Source organism: Brachyistius frenatus, unplaced genomic scaffold (assembly GCF_029030835.1).
Source record: "Brachyistius frenatus isolate BFR_SWC_R1_liver_20210118 unplaced genomic scaffold, ASM2903083v1 Contig_120, whole genome shotgun sequence".
NCBI lineage: Eukaryota > Metazoa > Chordata > Actinopteri > Embiotocidae > Brachyistius > Brachyistius frenatus.
This window is the reverse complement of record NW_027210719.1, coordinates 705,388-727,440: the sequence shown is the minus strand read 5'-3', so window position 1 is coordinate 727,440 and position 22,053 is coordinate 705,388. Positions and strand designations below refer to the sequence as shown.

Below are 22,053 nucleotides of genomic sequence, written 5' to 3'. Positions count from 1 at the left end.
TTTTCCCTCCATACATTCTCCTCACTGCACACATTATACTTCACCTCATATCCTCTCTCCTGTCCTTCGCTGTGTCTCCCCATAAATCCAGCTATGTCGTAAATTAGCCTTTTCTAAAGAACTTGGCTCACATGCTGAGCTTCTTGTCGTACTATTTCATCCATTTATCGTCTGTCTCTGTCGTTCTGTGGACATTCGTCTATAAGCATGATTGTAACTGTGTATCATAGCATTGTCAGAGGGGGGTATCACACCCGATTAGGTATTGGCCTGATTTGATTAGGGTTAAATGTAAGAGATGACATATTTGAAATCAGGCGCAGAAACATCACAGCCAGACGTTATCTTTCATCTCAGCATAAATTCCCCCCATGGCTTCTCGAGTAGATCAAAGCAATGTTTTTTTTAAAGGGAATGCTTAACTGATCCTGTTCAAATCATCGGCATGGCTCTGCAGCTGGGCTCACACTCAGCACTCTAATGCACACTGTCTAACTACGGGCAAAATAACCCGGTAGGTGGACAAGTATTTGTGTGCGAAGGGGGAGGGTCCATGTGTGCGTGTGTGTTTATGTGTGTGTGTCGGAGGCTTTATAGTGATGGGAGCGGTGGAGCGGCTCCATTTCATGCACCTGCCCTCACACACATTCCAGAAAGGGGAGAGAACCAGCTGCTACACGAGCTGCTCTCTTTTCTGTCTCTCTTTCCTCTTTCTTCTTGCTGAGAAATACCTTCGCCACCTTCCGCTTGCACCCTCCTGGCCACGCTGCACACTAAATCACCCTCATAACATCTGAGTATGCACTTAGGGAGTGCTTTTTTTTTTCTCTGCACGAGGAGAAACTCTAGCGCAGTTCACTGTACCTCAATTTCACATAAAACACAGCATCAGTTCATGGTACAAACAGAGGAGAACACACGCACGCACGCACGCACACACACACACACACACACACACACACACACACACACGTAAACGTAACAAGTCCTGGCAAGCCCAGACACTGACCCTGACAGTGATGTCCCTTACTGAATGTGTCCAATGACAGCCTTGGAGGGGAAACAAAGTCTGCAAAGCTGCCAGTCACATGCCAGCAGCAGCATGCCTGCATTAATATGAGGAAGTCTTCTATAGAAAAATAAGGTCACATGGGGAACAGCCTCCCGCTCCCTCCTATGACAAAAACTACTATAATAGAGGGCTTGGTCAACCTTCATGTCAGCTTCTCCACCTGTTTAGTAAGAGTCCGTGCAAAGAATCTGTGCTTTGATGATATTGTTTCATCAGACTGGGGGGAAAATCTCAGACCAAAGGTTTGGATTTAATCTTAGCCTGCTGGAAGTGCTCCACTCCCAAATAACATGTTGTTGCTGCTGCTGCCAGCAGTGCTTCCAACCACCTGTCATTAGCGTTTGCTGCTGTTTGAGTCAACCAACTGTCTAGTCCCACGGGCTTCACTTATAAGAATAGTGCAGGATTTCATCCTGTTCTCGAGATCATTTTTTAACGGACAAATGAGAGGAAATGTTATAGATTACAGCTTTGTAAGGTTTTGGGGACGGGTTCATGCTGAAAAATGAAAATGTAAAAAAAAAAGTTGTATAAAGTCTTTTGCGGCTCCAGAAGGAGCTGCACAAAGTTTGATGAACTGCAAGTGATGTCAGTTGATTCAGCTTTGATCGTAGCTGAAGACTGAAAAGGAAAGAAAACAAGAACATCAGGCGTGTGGATGTAAAAAGAAATTAAAACTGCAAGCAGTGATATGTGGGCCCTCGCACGGTGCATGTCGGGGATCCAGCGGGTCGGGGCCACCGGCTCTTTTGTATACTACATACAAAAATGACTTTTGGGTCACTTTTTGGAAAACACGATATGTCTTTTTTTTTTTTATCACTTTTTGGAGAATGACCTTTTTCTGAACTGACTTGCCTCAAGTGGGGATCAAACCCAGTTACTTCTCACTGTGAGGTAACAGCTCTAACCACTGCACCACTGTAGTGGTTTTGTTGGAAATATTTAAAAAAAAGTCATACTATAGCATTAAAATGTATTAAAGGGATTTTGGGGGATAAAGTTTGTGGTAGTTCAGACTGAAATTCACACCCTTCATTTTTTGTTATTGAGTTGTATTTTTGAACTTTGGTTTAGTATCAGTATGAGTGTATTCACAATGTAAACCAGAACCCGTGCGGATTACCCTTACAGGGATTTGCCCACCATTAACCTGGCACTCCTTAAACTGTGTGGTTTACCCTTAGGGGGAATCGCCCTCTGTGGACCATGTGTATTACCTTGACAGTCTGGTTAACCCAACAGGTAAAAGATTCTACTTCACCAAGGTTGCTATTAATGGCTCAAATTCCACCTTGGCCTGTTGATGGTGATTCAACTTTTAGTGAAGTTGAAACGTTTGGAGAAATTGAAAAAGTTTTGCATCCACTACACATTACAGGAAGATATTTCATATCACCTCCTTGAAAAGATGTATATCTACTATCCAAAGAATTTCTTGGGCAATTTTGGTCACATTTGAATGAATATTTGTGGACGGTGGAGTTATAGATTGTAGTGGGCCAAAGATTTGTCACAATGCAGACTGACCCTGGGAAGATTGGTGGTGCAGTGGTAAATGCTGATTCCTTCTAGTAAAAAGGTTTAGGGTTCCTTCCCCCCTTTGTCATAATTTAAGAAAAAAAAAAGTCATACAATAGCTAAAAGTGACTGAAAAGTCATTTTTGGGTCACTTTTTGGACGACATGCTATAACTTTTAATTCCAATCATGTTAAGAGTGCACAGACTAAATTTCAAGTCGGTCTGACAAAATCTGTAGGAGGAGTTGTTTAAAATGTAGTTGTTTACAGAGAATAATAATAATGCGGAATAAGAATTCCTTGAAGAACATCAAGGCTTTCTCACCATCGGTGCTTGTGCCCTAATGAGCTTACTCTGCGTATGAAGCTCGCTTCTCATCTTTGCTTGAGGCTATTGGCTTGAGGTTACACGCGCCCCAAATCTCTCCAACTAAACTGTGTGTTGCATTGTGGGTAATGTAGGCGCAAGGCTTTGACAAGGAAGAAGACTATATCTATTTTTACAGCTTCATTTTTTTTTTTTTTTAACAGTCTGTCACAAGAGTAATGCGAAATCAGTGGATTATTCTTTCACAAATTTGCTGATTTGATCTCATTCATAAAGTGTAAATGAAATAGCTCTGCTGTTGGTCAGAAAAAAATACATTACGGTATTTCCCATGGCTCAGGAATGTTTTCATTCATTTATTTTGAAAATTATAGACTGAACAATTCAGTCTATATAACGTAGTTGCAGTCTTAAACACAACTCATGGCTTCCAATAAAAAAAAATCACAGGCATCTCTCTCAAGGCATAGTTCACTAATTATAAATAGCACATATTGGTTTGGATTACAGTTTGCACTAATCAGATTACGGGTGAAATGAATCTATGGTTTCCCCAGATGAGCGGTAACCCCCTTAATCCCATCCTACCCCCTCTTTTGTCTGCCCAGTCAGCTGTCTGCCTTCTGACATCAGGCACATGAAATGCATCTATCTACTCAGTGTCTGTGTGTGTGTTTGTTTTTTCTAAGGGACTGGGAGACTGTCTGTCAGAAGAGCTGCAAGGGAAATCCAGTACGCGTGGTAACGCTCCAGTCCCAAATCCCAAATCCTAAGAATAGATCGGCTGGTGGACAGACCACGGGTCACATGTAGAAAATGTAGACAAAGGCTTTTGCTGACACAAGGCCCTCTCAGTTTTGAGGATTTTCTTGTAAAGTTTGATTTGATTCATCGGATAGCAGATTAGAAGACTCAAGGTTATGGTGGTGGCGTTTTTTTTTTTTTTTTCTACCTTTCTCAATTTTATGCAGCCTTGACTTTCACAGCTCTCTCTCACAGACCTCTGCGGTTAAGTGTTCCCCTCCTTAATCATGCAAGAATGGTGTCATTTAGGTCTCGCTGAAGTGACAGGGCTCATTGCAGCACAGCCGGTGGAATGCTTTACATGAGTGAAACAGTGAGTGGCCTGTATATTCCTTGATCACCTACGGAGTTCTGGCAACGGCAGATCCATCAAAAACCTCTCTTGCAAGGAGAAGTCACACAGAGCCGTCCCAGCTCCCCCTCATCCTCATCTTCGTCATCGTCCCCTCCAGCCCATAAATCAACCCATAATTATCAGGGAGGGGTTGGTGACTAAATCTTGAGACCATGTGGCTCAACAGCTGACCACAGCACAGGGGACTGGGCGTCCTGACGCAGGCAATAGACTGCAGACTTCAGACGTAAGCGTCATTCCAGCTACACCCAAAGACCTCTGCAACATGTGTAGTCATACTCCAAAAAGAAAAAGCATAGAAGAAGAAAGAAAGAAACTGGATTGCTACTGCTGGAAAATGGTGCTGTTGAAGCAGAGTGGTGCAGATAATCTTTTCAGTTTAAAAAGAGAATGATACCTCAAGGCAGCGCTGCTAGACACAGAGACCTGCAAGACAGATGGGTGTAGTACACACACACACACACACACACACACACACACACACACACACACACACACACACACACACACACACACACACACACACACACACACACACACACACACACACACACACACACTTCTTGACATCTTGTTGAAAGGGAGGCTGTGACCGAAATGGCCGATCCTCCTTGCACATCATGATTGATTTTTTTTTTTACGCAGTGTTTAACAGTCACAACTCAGAATCAGATCATCTCAGGGGTTTAGCACCAACAAGTTCAACCCACACACACACACACACACACACACACACACACACACACACACACACACACACACACACACACACACACACACACACACACACACACACACACAGGGGTGTGTAGGCTATCGGGCTGAATGAAGCCATCTGTGAGCTCCTGAGAAACAAAAGCAGAGTTTTTCAGAGAGACACGGCCAGAGTTATGTTCTTGTCTGATGCTCAGCGATGTCACACCAAGAAAAAGCTTCACAGACCATAAAATCCATTCTCCTCTCTGTGTCTTCGCTTGTGTTTTTTTTTCCTGGCTGCCCACTACTATAGTATGCCTTTAATCCTATGTCTTTAATTTTTCCTTCCCTGCTTTTACCCCCTTCACTTTTTATAGACACTGACACACAGGCACACATTGGACATGTCACACAACCACACAGTGTGCAGGTGAACGTCGCCCAAGGTCCTCTGAAACTGGGACGATTCCCAGCTGACATTCAGTACCCCAAAGGGTTTTTGGAGGGGGGAGTGTGTGTGTGTGTGTGTGTGTGTGTGTGTGTGTGTGTGTGTGTGTGTGTGTGTGTGTGTGTGTGTGTGTGTGTGTGTGTGTGTGTGTGTGTGTGTGTGTGTGCAATGTGTGCAGGGAACAAGCCAACAAACCTGTTTCCCTTTTTCTGCCAGTCGGCACACATGAACATCTCAGGGCAAACAACAGCACACAGGAGTGAAAACAAATGAATTGAAACAAAGGCCAGTCTACAGACAGTGAACAAAGACAACGACATTCAAGGAAAAGACATAGTATTTTCTTTGGGAAATACATAAACCTGAATGAATGCAGACAGAAGTAGACATTTGACTTTGAGGTGTTTGTTCGGACGAAGAAACACATTCATCCAAAAGATGATTAAAAATCATATATTTCAATGTTTAATCCAAACTATTTTCCAAAGGCCCAACAGTGTGCCATCAGGCCTTATGTGACCAATAGAAACACAGAAACTCTCACCTATTCACACACAGAAGCAGTAGATAATTAGCACCATACCTTACTCAGGCATTTCCCCGCACTTCTTCCCAGCTATAAAATCCAGAGACAATCTGGTCTCAGCTGCAAAGATCTGAAACACTCAGGGAGAGAAAGCCAGAGAGAAATCAACTCCCGGCTCCCTCTACATCTACACCGATAGGCTAAAATCCTCCACTGACATCCCATCAGAGAGGCAGAGAGGGAGAGAGTTAAAGGGCGGGGGGGAGGGGGAAGGGGTGCCAGTTTGGGGGAAAAAAGGGGAGTAGTTGAAAGGAAGAGACAGCATTACTAAGTGTGTGTGTGTGTGTGTGTGTGTGTGTGTGTGTGTGTGTGTGTGTGTGTGTGTGTGTGTGTGTGTGTGTGTGTGTGTGTGTGTGTGTGTGTGTGTGTGTGTGTGTGTGAGAGAGAGAGAAAAAAGATTGAGGAGTTAATGAGTGCGAGTGTGTTAGTGTGTGAGAGAAACAGAAAGTGAGGGAGACAGCAGTTTAAATCTCTAATTACATCTGTTTATCATGAGCCCATAAGCAGATGGTGGGAATGAGTGACACAGGACTTCATACACACCGCTACTACGCCTGTTGGGTGTGTGTGTGTGTGTGTGTGTGTGTGTGTGTGTGTGTGTGTGTGTGTGTGTGTGTGTGTGTGTGTGTGTGTGTGTGTGTGTGTTGTAGAGTAGTAGGGGAGGAGTACTCAAACACTCAGACAATGGATTGAAGGTGATACCGCGTAGTAAAGCAGAAGGACAAAAAGCAGCAGAAAGCAGTTGTAGCGAACAAGAGGACATCTCCTACCGGCTATGTGCCGTCTCTCCCACTTTCATCCTCCCAACTTCTTTCTCCTCTTCGTTTAGCCTTCCTTTTGGTTTTCCTCATCAGCGTGGCAAAGACTGGTTGGTGCATGGAGAGAGGAGACACACACACAGAGGGACATGGGTGACATTAATCCACATCTATCTTCATTTTATAATAATATTTCACTGCTGTTTTATTTAAAGCCATTCTCGGAGTAGAGCTACTTTACCACTTCGTTCCAGACTGAAGTTTCTCAGCAACTATCGGATCGATTTCCGTTAAATTTGGTACAAACATTCAAGTTACCTTCAGGATGGATTTAAATGACTTTCCCTGAAACACTATTATTAGGTCGTAATTTCTATTTGCCTAGTAATTTATAATAAACCTACTTTATAGTAAACCTACTTTATAATGAACCTACCTTATAATAACATACTGGTAAAATACCAGCAAAATTAGAGCCTTTTTTTGCCTTTAGTGCTAATTAGCAAATGTTAACATGCTAAAAGGCAAAACTTATGGTGAAAATGGTACACAACATAGGCCGACCTTCAGAAGGGGTCGTGTATGTCGTGTTCACGAGAAGAGTCCTTGTGAACCCACTCGTACTACTCACGACTTTGGACCTCCAAATTTTCCAAAAGCTCTGAGTTCTCAAATTGTGGCGCATTTTGAGACGTTTCCAGAGACAGTGGAGAGAAAAAAAAATAAAAATAAGCACAGCTGACTAAAAAAATAATACATCTACACTCATCTGGCTTCTTAGTAAAGCACAGTTATTTCTGTTATTAGTGCTTTTGTACATTCAGCATCTTTATTGTTAAACCGGTGGAGCAATCAGTGTGAAATTGGCCAGTCATTCATGAGGAAACGCAGTTTATATTTACAGTGTATACAAACTATAGTCAGTCTAGCAGCCCCCAAATGTGTGTGTGTGTGTGTGTGTGTGTGTGTGTGTGTGTGTGTGTGTGTGTGTGTGTGTGTGTGTGTGTGTGTGTGTGTGTGTGTGTGTGTGTGCGTGTGCGTGTGTGTGTGTGTTTGTGCGTGTGTGCGTGCATGTAGGGAAATGTTTCTGTCTGTCTGTGTGCCTTCCACTGCTCCATCTTGGAGCGATGAAGCAGAACAGAGAGTGGAAGTCAGGAGATGGAGAAGATGGTGGTGGTGGTGGGGGGGGTTGCGTTGAGGCAAACCAAAATTGTTCGCTCTCTCCTCTCACTCGTCTGATGTTTTTCATCTGCTCTGTAAGAGGCTGAAGTCCTTGAGAAATATACCAGGAAAAAAAATGCAAGATTCATCAAGAAGAACTTGAACGGAGACAACTTTCTGTTCTTGCTCTTCTCGTACACGTGCAGATTGCGCGCCTGCCGTTTTATCATGGTTTGATTCTGGGCAGAGGCAGAACCACATGAATTATAGATCAGCTTATATTCGAGCAGATCTAATGTAGTCAGGGGAAGAAAACTAAACCCGATCAAATGGTAATACTGTTAAAAACAAATAGACCTCTTATTCTGCAGGGTCGGTCACGTTTTAGAGATCAAAAACACTTAGTGTCTCCTTGCTGAATCAATTATGAAAAAAACAAAAACACCACGGCAATCACAGAACATGGTGTTTAGAATTTAGAGGAACGAATGGCACAATCCAGTTTGTTGATAAACCAAATCCTCACTTAAATGAGAAATCCATGCAGGGCTGCTGCCAGAGGGGCTCAGGATCAGCCTGATTACTTTGGGCAGACTGCAGCAGATCGAAGTAATCCCCAAATTTTACACAAGTATGTACATGAAACAACCATGTAGAATATGAAAGCATAGTGAGACGATGTGAGCGCAGCAGATTTTATAGTATTTATCGAAGGGCAGTGAACGCGCATGTATACATGTGTATGACAGTGTACAAAGCTGCAGCACGTGTTTGTTTGTTGCAAACACAGTGAATGCCCAGTTTTATAATCAGGATTCAGGGATCACTTTCAGCCCCTCTCATCAGTCAGACCTGTACCCAAGCTACCAAACAGGGAGAGAGGGAGGAAATGAGAGTGCAGATGGGGACACAGAGATGCTTATAGATCCATAATGCCGAATTACCGCCTCGCGGTTGCATGCGCCTGTCAGCCAGTCAAGTGGCAGTTTACATCCATGCCTGTCTAGACAGATGGAGGGACGTGAGGTCACGGAGAACTTGACCTTCGAACCCCAAACACTTAGTGCATCCTTGAGTCAAAGTGAATAGTTGTACCAAATTTAAAGAAAGTCTTGCGCTCAAAAGACTGAGAGTGGAGAATCTGTTTTCCTGGATCAGAGGGACAAACAACCCATAAACATGATGTCAATTTCTTAAGTAGACAGTATAGAAACTGGAATTGATGATTTCTTGGAATTTGCCCACAGACATCACAGGAAAACTTGAGAAATAATTTGTTTCTGACAAACAACTTCTTCCAACTAAGTGGAAGAAATTATGAAGAACTGTTTGCAGATTAGACTATGCCTTTAGTAGCTTTGAAACAAAATTCAAAAAGATATTATTAAAATGTTTGTTTTTTGTGTTGGCTAATTTTTTTTTAGATAGGTCTTTTTTGGACAAAATACACAGATTAAATTGAAAGATTGGTACTGTATTATCTGTACAATTTGATATCTAACAGCCAGCTGCCTTAACTTAAACAAACTGGAAACAGAGAGTTACAGCTGGCCTGGTTGTTTTGAGATTGAACAGCGAGTTGCTGTAGGTCTCTGTGCTAAGCTAAATTAGGTGCTCTAGATTTATATTCACCCCACGAGCATGAAAATAGGATTATGAGAGTGCTGTTTTCAAATGAACTCTTGGCAAGAAAGCGAAGAAGTATATTTTTCAAAATTTCCTTGAATGTTTAGATGTTTGTGATAATACAACTCTGTGTACTCACATGTGTGTGAGTGTGTGAACTATACACAGTGCCAGCATGTGTACACAGCAGGTCTCATTTCCTGATTGTCCGGTCAGATGCTGGTTTCTCTTTTGAGAGCCGAGCCTACAATGACATCAGCTTCCGCCAACACACAAGCCGTCACCATGGTACCACACAAAGACATTTCTGGCCCAGAGGGAGGGGGAGCATCATGCTTGACACATTTATAGGAGAGGTCTGTGCTCCACTCCCCTCCTCCTTCTTCTTTTTTTTTTTCTCGATTGCTGTTTGTCCAGCCGCCTGCTCTGTTTACCAGATCATCAAAGCGCTGCTCTGACTTCTGGATCCCCGTGTCTGGCCTGCTCTATATACATTTTAGCATCATGGTCTCCCTGCTTCTCTTCCACTCCCTCTCCCATTAATATCTACTGCCATCCATTAAGTCTGTTGGAAATCTTTCTTTCTGAAGTCTTCAATTTTAGACTTTCTACTTACCTCCCCCTCCTTTGATTTTGGTTCTTGTCAAATGGAGCCATGACTCCAAGGGCAAAATGCCTGGTGAAGAAGTGACCACCCACTGGGCTTTGTCTAACTCTTTGCCACAACGGACAGAAGGCCTGTTAGCGAGAGGGAGTTACACAAAGAGACAGACAGAGTATGGCAGGTAGGGGGAAACTTTAGTACAAAAATAACCAGCCTCTGTAATGAAAGAAGAGAAAATAAAATCAAAAATAAATAAACTGCGAGAGTAATTTTATTTTTACAGTTAAAACAAATGATACATTTATTTAAAAAAACTTAAATTGTCTAATCAAGAGCATTTTAAATAAACTTCATTTTAAAAGGTAAAAAAGTACATTTTAATAGAAACTGTGGGTGTTTTTTGCGGCAATCAATTCACAAATCTTTTTTTTTTTTTTTTAAATGTTGTTTTTGTCATGAGAACTTTCACAGAACATGAACATTCCACAGCAAAAAAGCAACTTTTTTTTTGTAAGGAGGTTAATGTTTCAGAGCTTGCACTTTTACTTTTCATTAAATGAATCAACCAATCATGTTGAAGTAGAACGGAGGTCACGTCAAAACCCCTGATGACAAAGTTGATGGTTCGTGTCTCTAGTGGTTATATGACAAAGAGCAAAAAAAGACAAAGACAATGATCTCAAGGACAATGTATGGAGCAGCATCGTCAAACACCGAGGCTATAATGACAGTGAGAAGTTTATTATGGTTTACTTTTGGATGTATTGATACTAAGCAGTCAACAGTTTCACAGCAGGATTTGCAAAAGTATAAAAAAAAAAAAAAAAAAAAAAATTGCCGAGTGATTTTTAATTGTATACACAGAATTCATAAGATATTCTGGAATGAAAATAGATTTAAAGTTATGGAAAAGTCATGGAAATCCATCGTCCATAAGTATAACCCAGGCGTAACTCTTTCTCTGCCTCCATACATAATATAAACCAAAGAATTACCCACTGAAGATATTTCACTATTTCCTGAGGCACGACAAATTCATTGATCAGCTCCTTTTGAAAGTACAGACATCATCTGCCTACACTTTTGCCTCAAGCTAAAAGATATGTTCTTATGATTGATTTTCATTGTTCCTAGTCAGTTCCATTTACATGGTGGTGTGTGTATCGACTGGCATCAGCAAATCATTGTGTATAACTTTCTGTATTTTTACAGTGAATAAAAGATACAATGAAGAGCTGCTGATGTTCACAACACATGTCAACACAACACTTTCAAATATGAAAGGAACAGGATCAGCTCAAAACCTGGTAGTATATTACTGCACCATGAATTCAACACTAGAAGGCTTTTCATTCGAAATGGATACAGGAAGCTGGCTGACAAATGGTGACCTTAGCCACAAAGTAGACAAATACATTGCTGGGATAATCCCAAATTAATTTTCACTCAGTGTACATTGGGTGTTGCTGTACTAATATCTAAAGCTCCGATAGGCTACAGGAGGGAAGGTCACTGTTTTCAACCCTCGAAAGGCAAAGCGTTTTTGGCCACTGTGGCACTAAGGTTTGTAAGTCAAATTGTGTGTTGATTTATTGGTGAAACACAACACTGGGGGCAATACAAATACATGAAAAGCACAGACAACCGGATATGGAGTGGGGAGAAAAGAGAACTGGGACGCAAGAATAAGTCACGGCACAGCAAAAGAGTAAAATGTAGACATGCTGGCACTGTTCCTGCTCAACCTCAGCCTGATTTCTATCGCAGATTTAAGTTCTGCAAAATATAAGTCTTTCCTTCTTGTGGTTAAACAATGGACCAACAAACTCCAACCCGAATCTCTTGTGCAAGAATTGTCAATTTATTGAAACTGAATTTTGATATCGGTTTGACATTTATTATGTTAAAATGTCTACATCATTAACTATAAAAATGGGAACCATTTAATTGGCACAGTCATGTTACTGCTGCAGAAAGAAAGATTGTATTATTGATCCTTACAGTATTACAATGAAGAAAAATGGACCTTGTCATGTTTCTGATTATTTAAAATATATATATATATATATATAAAAAAAAGCATTCTTGATTCTGACAGTTACAAATACAAATGTATGTCTTGATGTGTGGTACAAATGAACACAATTGAAGCTGAAGAGTAAATATGATGGCCTCAACTCATTATCCCGTTCCTGTCGGCTCAGCATGAAAAAGCCAGGAGTTACACAGTCTATCATTCAGCCAGTGGAGAAATGACTGCTTCCTGTATTTTTCTCACAACACTGAAAGTCAGACAAGGTCGCTAGAACTGTGTCGTGTTGCTCTATCACCTTCAACGGTGGCACCTCTTTCCTACAACAGCATCCACTGTGTCCATTGTCCGGTGACACACTTTAAGCCAGTTTGATAGCACCCAGAAAGGTGGACTCTCCATCCAGGGACACGCTGGCCATAGACCGAGGAATGAGAAGCTCCAAGTAGTCACCGACATCCAGCTTTGCAATACCTGAAGGATTTAAATGGTCACTTCAGAAAAACATCGATGACCCTTAACCCAGCTAGTGACACACACACACACACACACGTGCAGTCATTCCACACACACACACCCACCCTTAACAGCTGTTGTTGAAAGGGTGAACATAGCTGGACAGGAACAATAACACAGGCTCACCTCCTGTGTAGCAGGTGTTGAAAGAGAAGACGGGGTCCATGCTCTGGATGCAGCGGAACAGACACACAAACGAAGGGTCATCACCCACAACGTTACTCTTCCACCGGATCACCACATGGCCCATTGCGAAGGTACTGTCCTTGTAGTAGACCTGCACACATAAGAATTACTGTTAAAACCACAAGGTATAGTACCGGCATTGGTAATACAGCATTTACTACCTCATGAATCATACATGCACAATTTGCATTTTCTCTTTATCTTACGCTCTGATGGAGCACACCCTTTTTTTTTTTTTTTTTTCTGCACTGTGTCGAATAGAAATCTGGTGATCTGCTAACAGACTAGCAGCACCTCCCTGTGGAAAAACATTGAAATGACCACAGATGGACGCACCTGACTGTACACAAAATAGTAGCCCTCCTCTCTGACCAGCATGCGGTCCCGGTCGGCCTCCAGGGCAGAGCCTCTCCTCAGCCCAGCCTGCCAAGGGATAGCTGTGTAGACCACTGAGGAAATTTCTGATCCAAGACATAACATCAGATTAGAAAACATGTCAAATCTCTGAAAGCACAAAGACCAAGAAAACTAGTACAATGTAAATAAAATCGACATGAAATTCACCAAAAAACAGACTTAACTGTCCCGGCCGAGGTCAGACATACTGTACCTTTCCTGATGGTTTTTCTGCTATTGTTTGCCAACAACTGCAGGCAGGGCTGAGAAACTGTGAGAAAAGATGAGAGAAAATTTGGACAGCTGTGTCTTTACAGTCTGAACATTTTACCGTTCTTGTTCCTTCTGCTCCTTCCTTTTTTTTTCTTCTCTTCGGGCAATATTTCAGCGTCAGTGTTAGCACTCAACAGCAAGACCGTTTTTCGATTGTTAAATTGTGTATAGTTACACCACAAATAAACAAAGTCGACTCATGGATGGCAACAATATCTCACCAGATATCATGAGTCATGAGACATCATAGGTGTGGTTATCACCAAAGCTGATAAGTGAGGCATGCTTGCCTATTAGTCTGGAAGAGCTCAGTGTTTTGGGGGAACTTTTCCATTACTTTTCAATGCTCTGAGGGCAGGCAGTGTGGATCGTTGTGTAAAACCCTCTCAGACAATCACATGATTTGTAGCTATGTAAATATATTGGACATGATAATGGTATATAAAAAAAACAAACACCAGAGGCAGTCGGTTACATATAAATTGTACATATCACTACTGTTTTTGCAGGTGAACCGATATATTTGTATAAACACGAACAAATTGCAAGTAATAACTCCATGTTACACGTTACCAGTGATCAGTCAGGCTCATGCGCACCATTTGTGTCTTACCTATCGTCTCCGGTTCAGACACCGTCCTCCTCCTCCTCCTCAACAGAGTGAAGGCGTGTTGAGACACAGGTTGGTGCGGGGGCTCCTCGCTGCTTCTCCTGCTACTCACATTTCCAGTCTGTACAAACGGAATAAAGTCCTTAGAAACACAACACACGCAAGTCAAACACAACATTTTGCACGTCTACACAACTCCGTGCAGCCATGCTTGTCCCCGAGGACTGGTGTCGTCTCACCTGGCCTCTGTCCTCGGCCTCCTGTCCCTCTACTCTCCTGCGACAGACGTCTGCTTTGAGTCCTACTACCTCCGCTCTCAGAGCCACCAGCTGGTACAGAGACAAAGCTGAAAGAGAGGAGGAGGTGACAGCAGCCAGCGTCAGCAGGAAAACCGGCCAGGACAGCCTTCCTTGACCGGCCCCTTGTCCAGTCCCCGGGTCCCCACCGACCAGAACCGCCATTGCAGGGCCCATATAATCTCCAGAGAGCTCACACGGGCAGCATGACCGGTCTCACGCGTAAACTACTCCTCAGACAGACTCGGATCAGGATCTGTGTTAGTTTTCTCCTGGCATGAAGTTCCCTCAAGATGACCTCGCTTTACTTTAATTCCTGTCTACAAGCAAGGCTGACTTCCTGAACTCTCGCTTTTGTCCGTCTGTAGCTGGATCCAGTTTCATCTGAGGGACTGCGCAGAACACAGACAGTACAAAAAAGGGCAAACCAGCTTCCCCTCTATGGTTCCGCTCAGCTAACCACACCAACAGCTTCCTGCCAGACCAGAAGCCCTGACAAATCTCTCTCCCCGGTTTCTCTTCATCACGATAAAACACATCTGATGCCCTCCACATTCGAACAAATAACCCCCGTGAATAGGCGCCGGAAGCAGGCTCGACAGCACCATGAGAAACACCCTGATGGTGAACGAGGTGGAGTGCTAAATACATATTATGAATGGCACCGTTACATCTGAATTTAACATGCACTAAAAAGAGGGAAGTGCAAAAACGTATTGAACTTTGAACGGCAAAATAACAGCAAAAAAAAAAAAAAAAAATGCAATTCCCAGAATGAAAAAAGTGAAGTGCTGCAAAGTTACAGAAATTATTTTGGGACTGCTACATTTTGAAAAGCAAAACAACAAAAGCTTATTTACAACAAACAAAATCAAACAAGAAACTTTAATGTACCAATTTATTGCATGTTACAGTACAGAAAATAGAAAGTGAAAACGAGTGCTTACAAAAGAAGTCGTCAACATTGTCTTGAAATAGAAAAGAAACTGAAATGGAAAATCACTTAAACTGACTGCTTCATACTGAAGATAAAGACAAATCATTCACATGTCTGTCTGTTCAGGTGTCCCATGAATGGTTTCCTCTATGTGGAGTCATGGTGGACGTACACAAAGTTGATCAACACTGTGCAGGTTCATTAGAGATATTTCATTGTAATCAGATGCCAGTTTGCAAATGCAACTTTTTGATTCCAAATAATGCCAATATTTTCAACAATCTAGTCACAATCATATGAACATGTATAAATATGTTCAGGAGTGCATTTTCACAATATCTGGCTAATGATTCTCTATAAAAAAGAAAAAGAAAAGACATTCAGTTTGATTCCTTTTCATGAACAGGGTGTTGGACAGAGACAATACGTTTGGCGAATAATCTACGGTTGATAAATTTGTCTCAGAAGGCCGACAAAAAAAAAATCCTCGAATGAAAGAGATGGTGCGGTTCTAATGAAAAGCAGAGATGTATGAAACAAAGCTAGTGGAACAAAATGAGTGTATATTCACATGGTTGAATTCAATGTGCACTAACTCAGCATACGGATTTGATATAATACAAAACTGTTCAGTGCCACCGGTGGAGAAAAAAACCCAAAACTGGTCACACAGAAGAGAGAAAAGACGATCAATACACAAATAATTATAAAGCATGTTCATTGAAGACCACCACTTACATTCATAGTAGCCTTTACACCATTTTTCAAGTTGTCTTCACATTGACACAAAAATTTGGTATTCCAGTGTTGTCAAATTCTCTGTCTCGTACTGTTTACCAACAGCATTCAAATATGGCTGAGGAGATCTGGTGAGTGTGTTTAAATGGCTTTGAAAAGCAGTGCAGTGCAGCGCGCTGCATTTAGAGAGCGAGAGCAGACGACCGAGATTGAATCGCCAGGCTTCTCTTCATCCCGTGGAAGACATGCAGGAAAGGTTAATTAGCTCATTAAAAGCCCTCCGAGTGAGTAAAGCCGTTGTGCCACATGAGCATGGGGGTGACAGAATTCTCCGATGGACAATTACAATGCCGAGTAATGATGAGTAAAGCTAACAAATGATCACAACAGCTGATTTAAAACTGAAAAAAACAACTCGTCCTCGGTGTAAGAGATGGGAAACAAAATCCACCGTCCTGTTTTTGTAAAAGATTCATTCTAAAGTCCAGCTGGAGTTAACATGAGGCTTTAGCACTTTCACAAATACTTTTGTAAAGTTCGGGACTTTCTCTGCTTTTGAAAGTTTCTAGACTGCAGTTCCTTGTTAATAGTGACAGTGATTTTGTCTTTTACTCAACATATTGCGTCCTAGGAAACTCCCCACTACGCTTGTCTGAGGTCTCACGTTATCTCATTAGCTCAACTTCCTGCACCAAACGAACACTGTATTTTGTCCTTAATCTCTTCCCGTGGATTTATTCTGGAATATGTCAGTGGGGACCAGAGGATTACAGCAACCAATTACTCTTTCAGTGCACAAACATGTATTATAGTGCTGGACTAAGATGGACTTGTAAAAATCTGAACCCACTTGTAAATAACACGCCACAAGGACAAATGCTGGTCACCAAACTGGAGCCCATTAAAAAAAAAAAAAGACAAAGACTGTCCTGTGTGCTAGTGGTGTTTTAACAGGATATGGTACCGGGGAGAAACGCTTGTACCAACATCCTAATCGCAACGAAACAGAAGTGTGACAGGAAATAAAATATCAAGAAGTCATTTCTGACAGGCAGATTATCACACACGTCGCCTTATCTTCCCGACCACCAGCCGACACTTTTGTAGCTGAATGTAATCATCACTCGACAGCGGGGCTTTACGCTACTGCAGACAAAACTTTCCAAGGCTATATGTAAATATTAATCACAACAATGACATGATGAACCAAGCGGCAGCACGGACGCGATCTTCGTGTTCTTTGCTTAAAGGGGAGAGAAAAAAAAACATCCTTATGTTGATCAAAGTATTGCTCAGAAGATGCCGACCCCACATGATGAAACACTCGGGTAAATAGAAACAGAAAAGTGCAATGTATTAACAAAGGTGTATATATTTACAGTATATGCCTACATACTATCAGTGTCTAATGTTGTATATCAGAAGAAGTGTCATTTGGATTCAACTGTCACAGAAACACCGTAGGCCCTTATCTGGTCATGATACAATAAGACATTGTTTTATTGATTTGAATTCATCTCCGTGGTTGTGACATGTCTTATGGTGTGCGTATGTATGCTCTGGCTTCATTCATCAAAGGTCAAATACATGCATTCATAGCTGCAACACAAAAGAGCACTGGAGGACATTGTTTACCCTCTTTTAAAACCTTGAAATAGTCAAAACATTTGAACATGTTAAATTTACAGAAAGGTAAAAAGAGTGAAATAAAATACAAACCCAGACAAAAGCATAAAAAAAATGTACATTCTTTCCAAAAATCAGTGAAGTCCGTCCGGTCAATTCACTCGTCAGTCGCTGACTGCTTTCTTTTCTTTTCTTTATTTTTGTTGTGCCCTCAGATAATGGTGACACTCGCTGAGGGCTGAGCGCTTTCTTCATGGGCATGGCTCTTCAGCAGGTCTTTCATGAACTGCTCCAAAGCAGCGAAGTAGCCCTGACACTGCCACGTGTCATTGTGTGTGCCCTCAGGAAAGATAGCCAGGCGTTTAGTCCGCGCGGGCGACAGCTCGTACAGTTGCTTCATCATAACCGGCGGGATGAGCTGGTCTGACAGACCAGACACAAACAGCGAGGGCATGCGGCACAGCGCCACCTGCCGATAGGACAGGAACTGATTCCTGTAGCACCATAAGGGCAGCAGGCGCATGGGCAAGAAGGAGAAGAGCGTCGCTGCCATGTGGGGGATGCTGAGGAAGGTGTTTTCAACAACGATGGCTGCTACACGGTGAGGGTTGACTGATGCCAAGCGCACAGCCACAGCACCTCCTAAAGAACGACCAAACAGTACTACCTTTGTCTTGTCCAGATCGGGGCGGGTCATGACATAGTCCAGCGTGGCCTCGGCATCCAGGTACAGACCATCCTCACTGGGCTCACCCTCACTTTTTCCGTAGCCACGGTAGTCCACTAGCACCACGTTGGCTTTCAGATTCACCAGCATCAGCAGGGCGTTGGGCACCCTGTGACCAATATTACCGGCGTTACCGTGGAAATAAAGGATGGTAGGTGGAGCAGAGGAAGCGGGGCTGCTTTGATTGCCAGAGGTGACTCCGGGGGGTGCGTCCCCTCCCGTGTAACGAAGCAGGATGAGGTTGAGCTTTACGCCGTCCTTGGTGCGAATGTACACGTTCTCATGTGGGATTCCTGTTGGCATGGGAACGTAAAGGCGAGAGGAGGAGGGCTGGTCAGGAAAGTAGAGGAGAACATCCTGAAACTTGTAGAGGATGCCCGCCACAGACGCGAGGATCAGAGCGAGGAGAAAAAATCCCCCGTACAGGTGGAAGGTGAGGATGAGAGCCAAAAGGGAGACTCGACAGGCACCCAAGGACCAGGAGGCCAGAGTCAGGGTACAACGCTCCATCGCCCCCCACAGCCTCCAGGGCTTCTCCATGGCTTCACGAGAGCTGAGTCACAAGACACACACTCTGCAAATACACAGAGGAGAGTGAGCAAAGGGAAAATGTTGGAGTGACTCTGTAAAGAAATTGTCAGGCAAAGAAATTATCTATTTAAAAAAAAAAAAAAAAATACATATAATACAGTAAATAAATTTGCACATCACGTTCATAAAGGTGCATCAAAAAGTTCAGAGATCGCACAAAACAAGTGCACCACCATGACGGGCATGGAGCGGGAGGAAGTTATGTGCGCAACTCAGGTGCTGAAACCTGAAATACTTCAAGGTTATAGCTTCCTCCTGCTTCGCTCGCTTTTTTGATCCACCTTCATATCATATAAATATACCTTTTCCCCCCACAATATTGAACAAATTGTTAGTGTAATATAATAATCCAAAAACCAGTGTGTAAACATTACAGAATATGGTATATTACATGATGCAGGAAGTAAAACAACCGTAAATGTACTCCCCATCCAATGACCTTTGTGCCAACTGTTCTTGTAGCACTTCCCATTTTCATAATATTACTTAGGGTTGGGAAATATGGACAAAAATCACATAACACTATCTTTTGGACCAAATACTTCAACGTCACTGTTGCAAAAAAAAAAACCCAAAAAAAACCCCATTGCAGACGTTGAATTGGTGCTTTCGCAAAATATACACACAATTGATTCTCAATAAATAACCGTGGACACAAGAACTAAGTGGGCAAATAACAGAAGAGCGCTGAAGAGTCTGGTAAGTTCAGAAAATGACATCGCTCCACTGTAATGGAGCCTTTAGATCCCGGGAACATTACAACACTTCTGCCTAAACACGATTTTAACCAATATTCAAAAATCTAAGACGATATTTTGGTACAATAAACTGTCGTTTTAATGCCCAGGCTAAAACCAGAGGTGCTTGCACCCTCTTGACCCGGTTACTTTGGGGGTTCAAGTGTGCTCAGCCAATCAACAGCTGGTGGATAACACCCCCCTCCCCCTCCACCACCACCACCACCACCAAACCCCCAACACCACCCCGGTTCTCCAGTCCTACAACACGTCAACGAGGCTGGGTGCAGACTGAAGAAACATGTACTTAAATATTACAAAAGAGTGCAATAAATAAATAAATAAATCTAAAAAAATAAAATAAAAAAAAAGCCTCGACCCCACCCACGAAGAAGAGCTGGTGACAGCTGATGAAGGAGCTCGTCGGGGTGACGTCACGACAGCTTTGATAGTTAAGCGAGCTAATGTTAACGAACGTCCCCCCCCCCCCCCCCTCCCCGGTGACGGCAGCCATCGCTTCAGCCCCCCCACCGAGCTATTGAAGAACCGGGGGATCCAACTACATCTCCTCAGATATCCCTTTTCTCCCATTACTCCGCTGCTGCTGTTCGCGCTGCAATATGTAGCTTTTGAAGTTAGCCACCTAGCTTGCCTCGTCTACGGGTTAGCGAAGAAGCCCACCATACTCACCCTTCTCTCATTTTCAGCGTCTCAGCCGCACGAAATATTTTCAAAACAACGACCTTTAAACAGCCCGACCACTGTCATTCGGCTCTGTGAAAGTTAACGGGATGACAGTTGCGGTCGCAAGGTAGGTGACTGGCTGTCAGCAGCAGCCGGCGAGGTTAGCCGCACAGCTGATTAGCATCGCTGGTGCAGCTTTCTTTTCGGTCCGTGTAGAGCTTAAAGCGCAAGGACGAGGGTTCCTGGTAAACCAATGGCCTGCACGCATGCGTTTCAACAGTGTTGCAGTGTGGTAAAATGCCAACAGAAAGCAGGAACAGCCACTAACGTTAATATTGATTAAAAAATAAATAAATAATAATAATAATAATAACAAGTAGTCTGTTACGTGTCATGCACAACATAAGACTGTTAAAGACAGTGGTTTAAACCAAACTTTTGCCAATCACCATTCCATGTGTTATTCATATTTTGCCCACCAGGTGCTGCTATTAGAAAGAATATATCAAGAGGAATTTTAAAGGGTTTAAACGTGAACGCCTCAGATCAAATTGGCTTGAGGGTGTTTTGTGAACATTGAAAGTGATCAATGCAGTGCTGTATTGTACAAATAGGCAGTGTATCATAGTCTACTTATTCATGACACAAATCCAAATCACACCAAGTTATATTTATGGTGTATATTTGATGGTGATGTAGGCTCTTACAAATCAGCACCACCCACTATAAAGCTACATTCCTAGAAAATAGTGTTTCAAAGATGAAAACTGTTCAAATTCATTCATTTCCTAAAGAGGGATCCATATATGAAGCTTGATAAATGATGTGTTTGCTGCTGTGATTTAAACAGCATATTATATTAAAAAAAAAAAAAAAAAAAGTGTGTATGTGTGTTGTTGGAGTCAGAATTTACACATCGAATAGCCCACAAAAGTGTAGATGTGAGTTGTCACAACACCCTGGGAAGAAAGGTTGCTGATGGAAAATGTCCTTGAGCCCGGGTAAGAAGCATGTCGACCTACAAACAACATTCACGTCTGTTTCTATTTACCTGGAGGAACAACTCAACCTAGGCGGGGGTATAAGTGATAGATTGTGACTGTGTGTGCTCACACTGGCAACTTTACATCTCATGTAGTTATACGATGATCTATTAAACTAACCAGGAAACAAATATCATGAAGAATAGCATGCACAAGGATTCCTATTTGCAAATTTGAGTTTGTTTATGCTGGTATTTTTCTCTCTTTCTAGGTCATCCAATGGCATTGCTGTTTTTAACCTCACACTTAGTGTGACCATGGAGGAGACAGATAGATTATGTGCGGACGAGCACAGCTGTTGGCTGGTCAGCTCTGTCCTTGAGGTTCGTTGATTTGATTCTTTGTTGACCAAGTCGGCATTAGAAACCTTTGACAGAGCATGATCCTTTACTTTGTTGCATCATAAGCTGCCATAAAAAAAATACACCTAAAGTATAGCCAGCGTATAAAAGCTTGTGTGTTTTTCTGTCTTAATATTTGAGAAGGTAAAAATGCTGACACTCAAAATAATGAACCCCAAAGCCACAACATCCAAGTTGGTGAGGAGAGGTTTGGCATATGTGTGCTTTTGGAGAAAGTGGTCATGATGCAATTTTGAATACACTGTGACGGCATTCTGTATGTCATCATCGTATACTATGTAGTATGTATTTAATGTACTGTATGCTAGGTGGGCAAATTGTTATCTCAATAGAAAGATAT

General features: G+C 42.4%; 3 protein-coding genes across 3 annotated transcripts in view; all 3 read right to left on the bottom strand.

The window, feature by feature from the left end:
• Positions 1 to 5,870, bottom strand: part of myo16 (myosin XVI) — a 101,246-nt gene extending 95,376 nt beyond the window's left edge. Inside the window, exon 1 of the mRNA XM_069713661.1 lies at positions 5,808 to 5,870. The gene's annotated coding sequence lies outside the window, so the exon portion shown is untranslated. The remainder of the gene's footprint in view (positions 1 to 5,807) is intronic.
• A 5,929-nt stretch (positions 5,871 to 11,799) lies between these two features.
• Positions 11,800 to 14,844, bottom strand: tnfsf13b (TNF superfamily member 13b). Its single transcript, XM_069713654.1, has 6 exons — positions 14,212 to 14,844; positions 13,976 to 14,093; positions 13,304 to 13,360; positions 13,030 to 13,154; positions 12,634 to 12,784; positions 11,800 to 12,465 (listed from the first exon to the last, which is right to left on the bottom strand). Exons 1-6 carry the CDS (start codon positions 14,443 to 14,445, stop codon positions 12,353 to 12,355), a joined length of 798 nt encoding a protein of 265 aa, XP_069569755.1. The 5' UTR covers positions 14,446 to 14,844; the 3' UTR covers positions 11,800 to 12,352.
• A 2,567-nt stretch (positions 14,845 to 17,411) lies between these two features.
• On the bottom strand, positions 17,412 to 20,492 carry abhd13 (abhydrolase domain containing 13). The gene is made up of 2 exons (XM_069713690.1): positions 20,315 to 20,492; positions 17,412 to 18,870 (listed from the first exon to the last, which is right to left on the bottom strand). The coding sequence occupies exon 2, from the start codon at positions 18,834 to 18,836 to the stop codon at positions 17,781 to 17,783; it is 1,056 nt and encodes a 351-aa protein (XP_069569791.1). The 5' UTR covers positions 18,837 to 18,870; positions 20,315 to 20,492; the 3' UTR covers positions 17,412 to 17,780.
• Between the last annotated feature and the right edge of the window lie 1,561 nt (positions 20,493 to 22,053).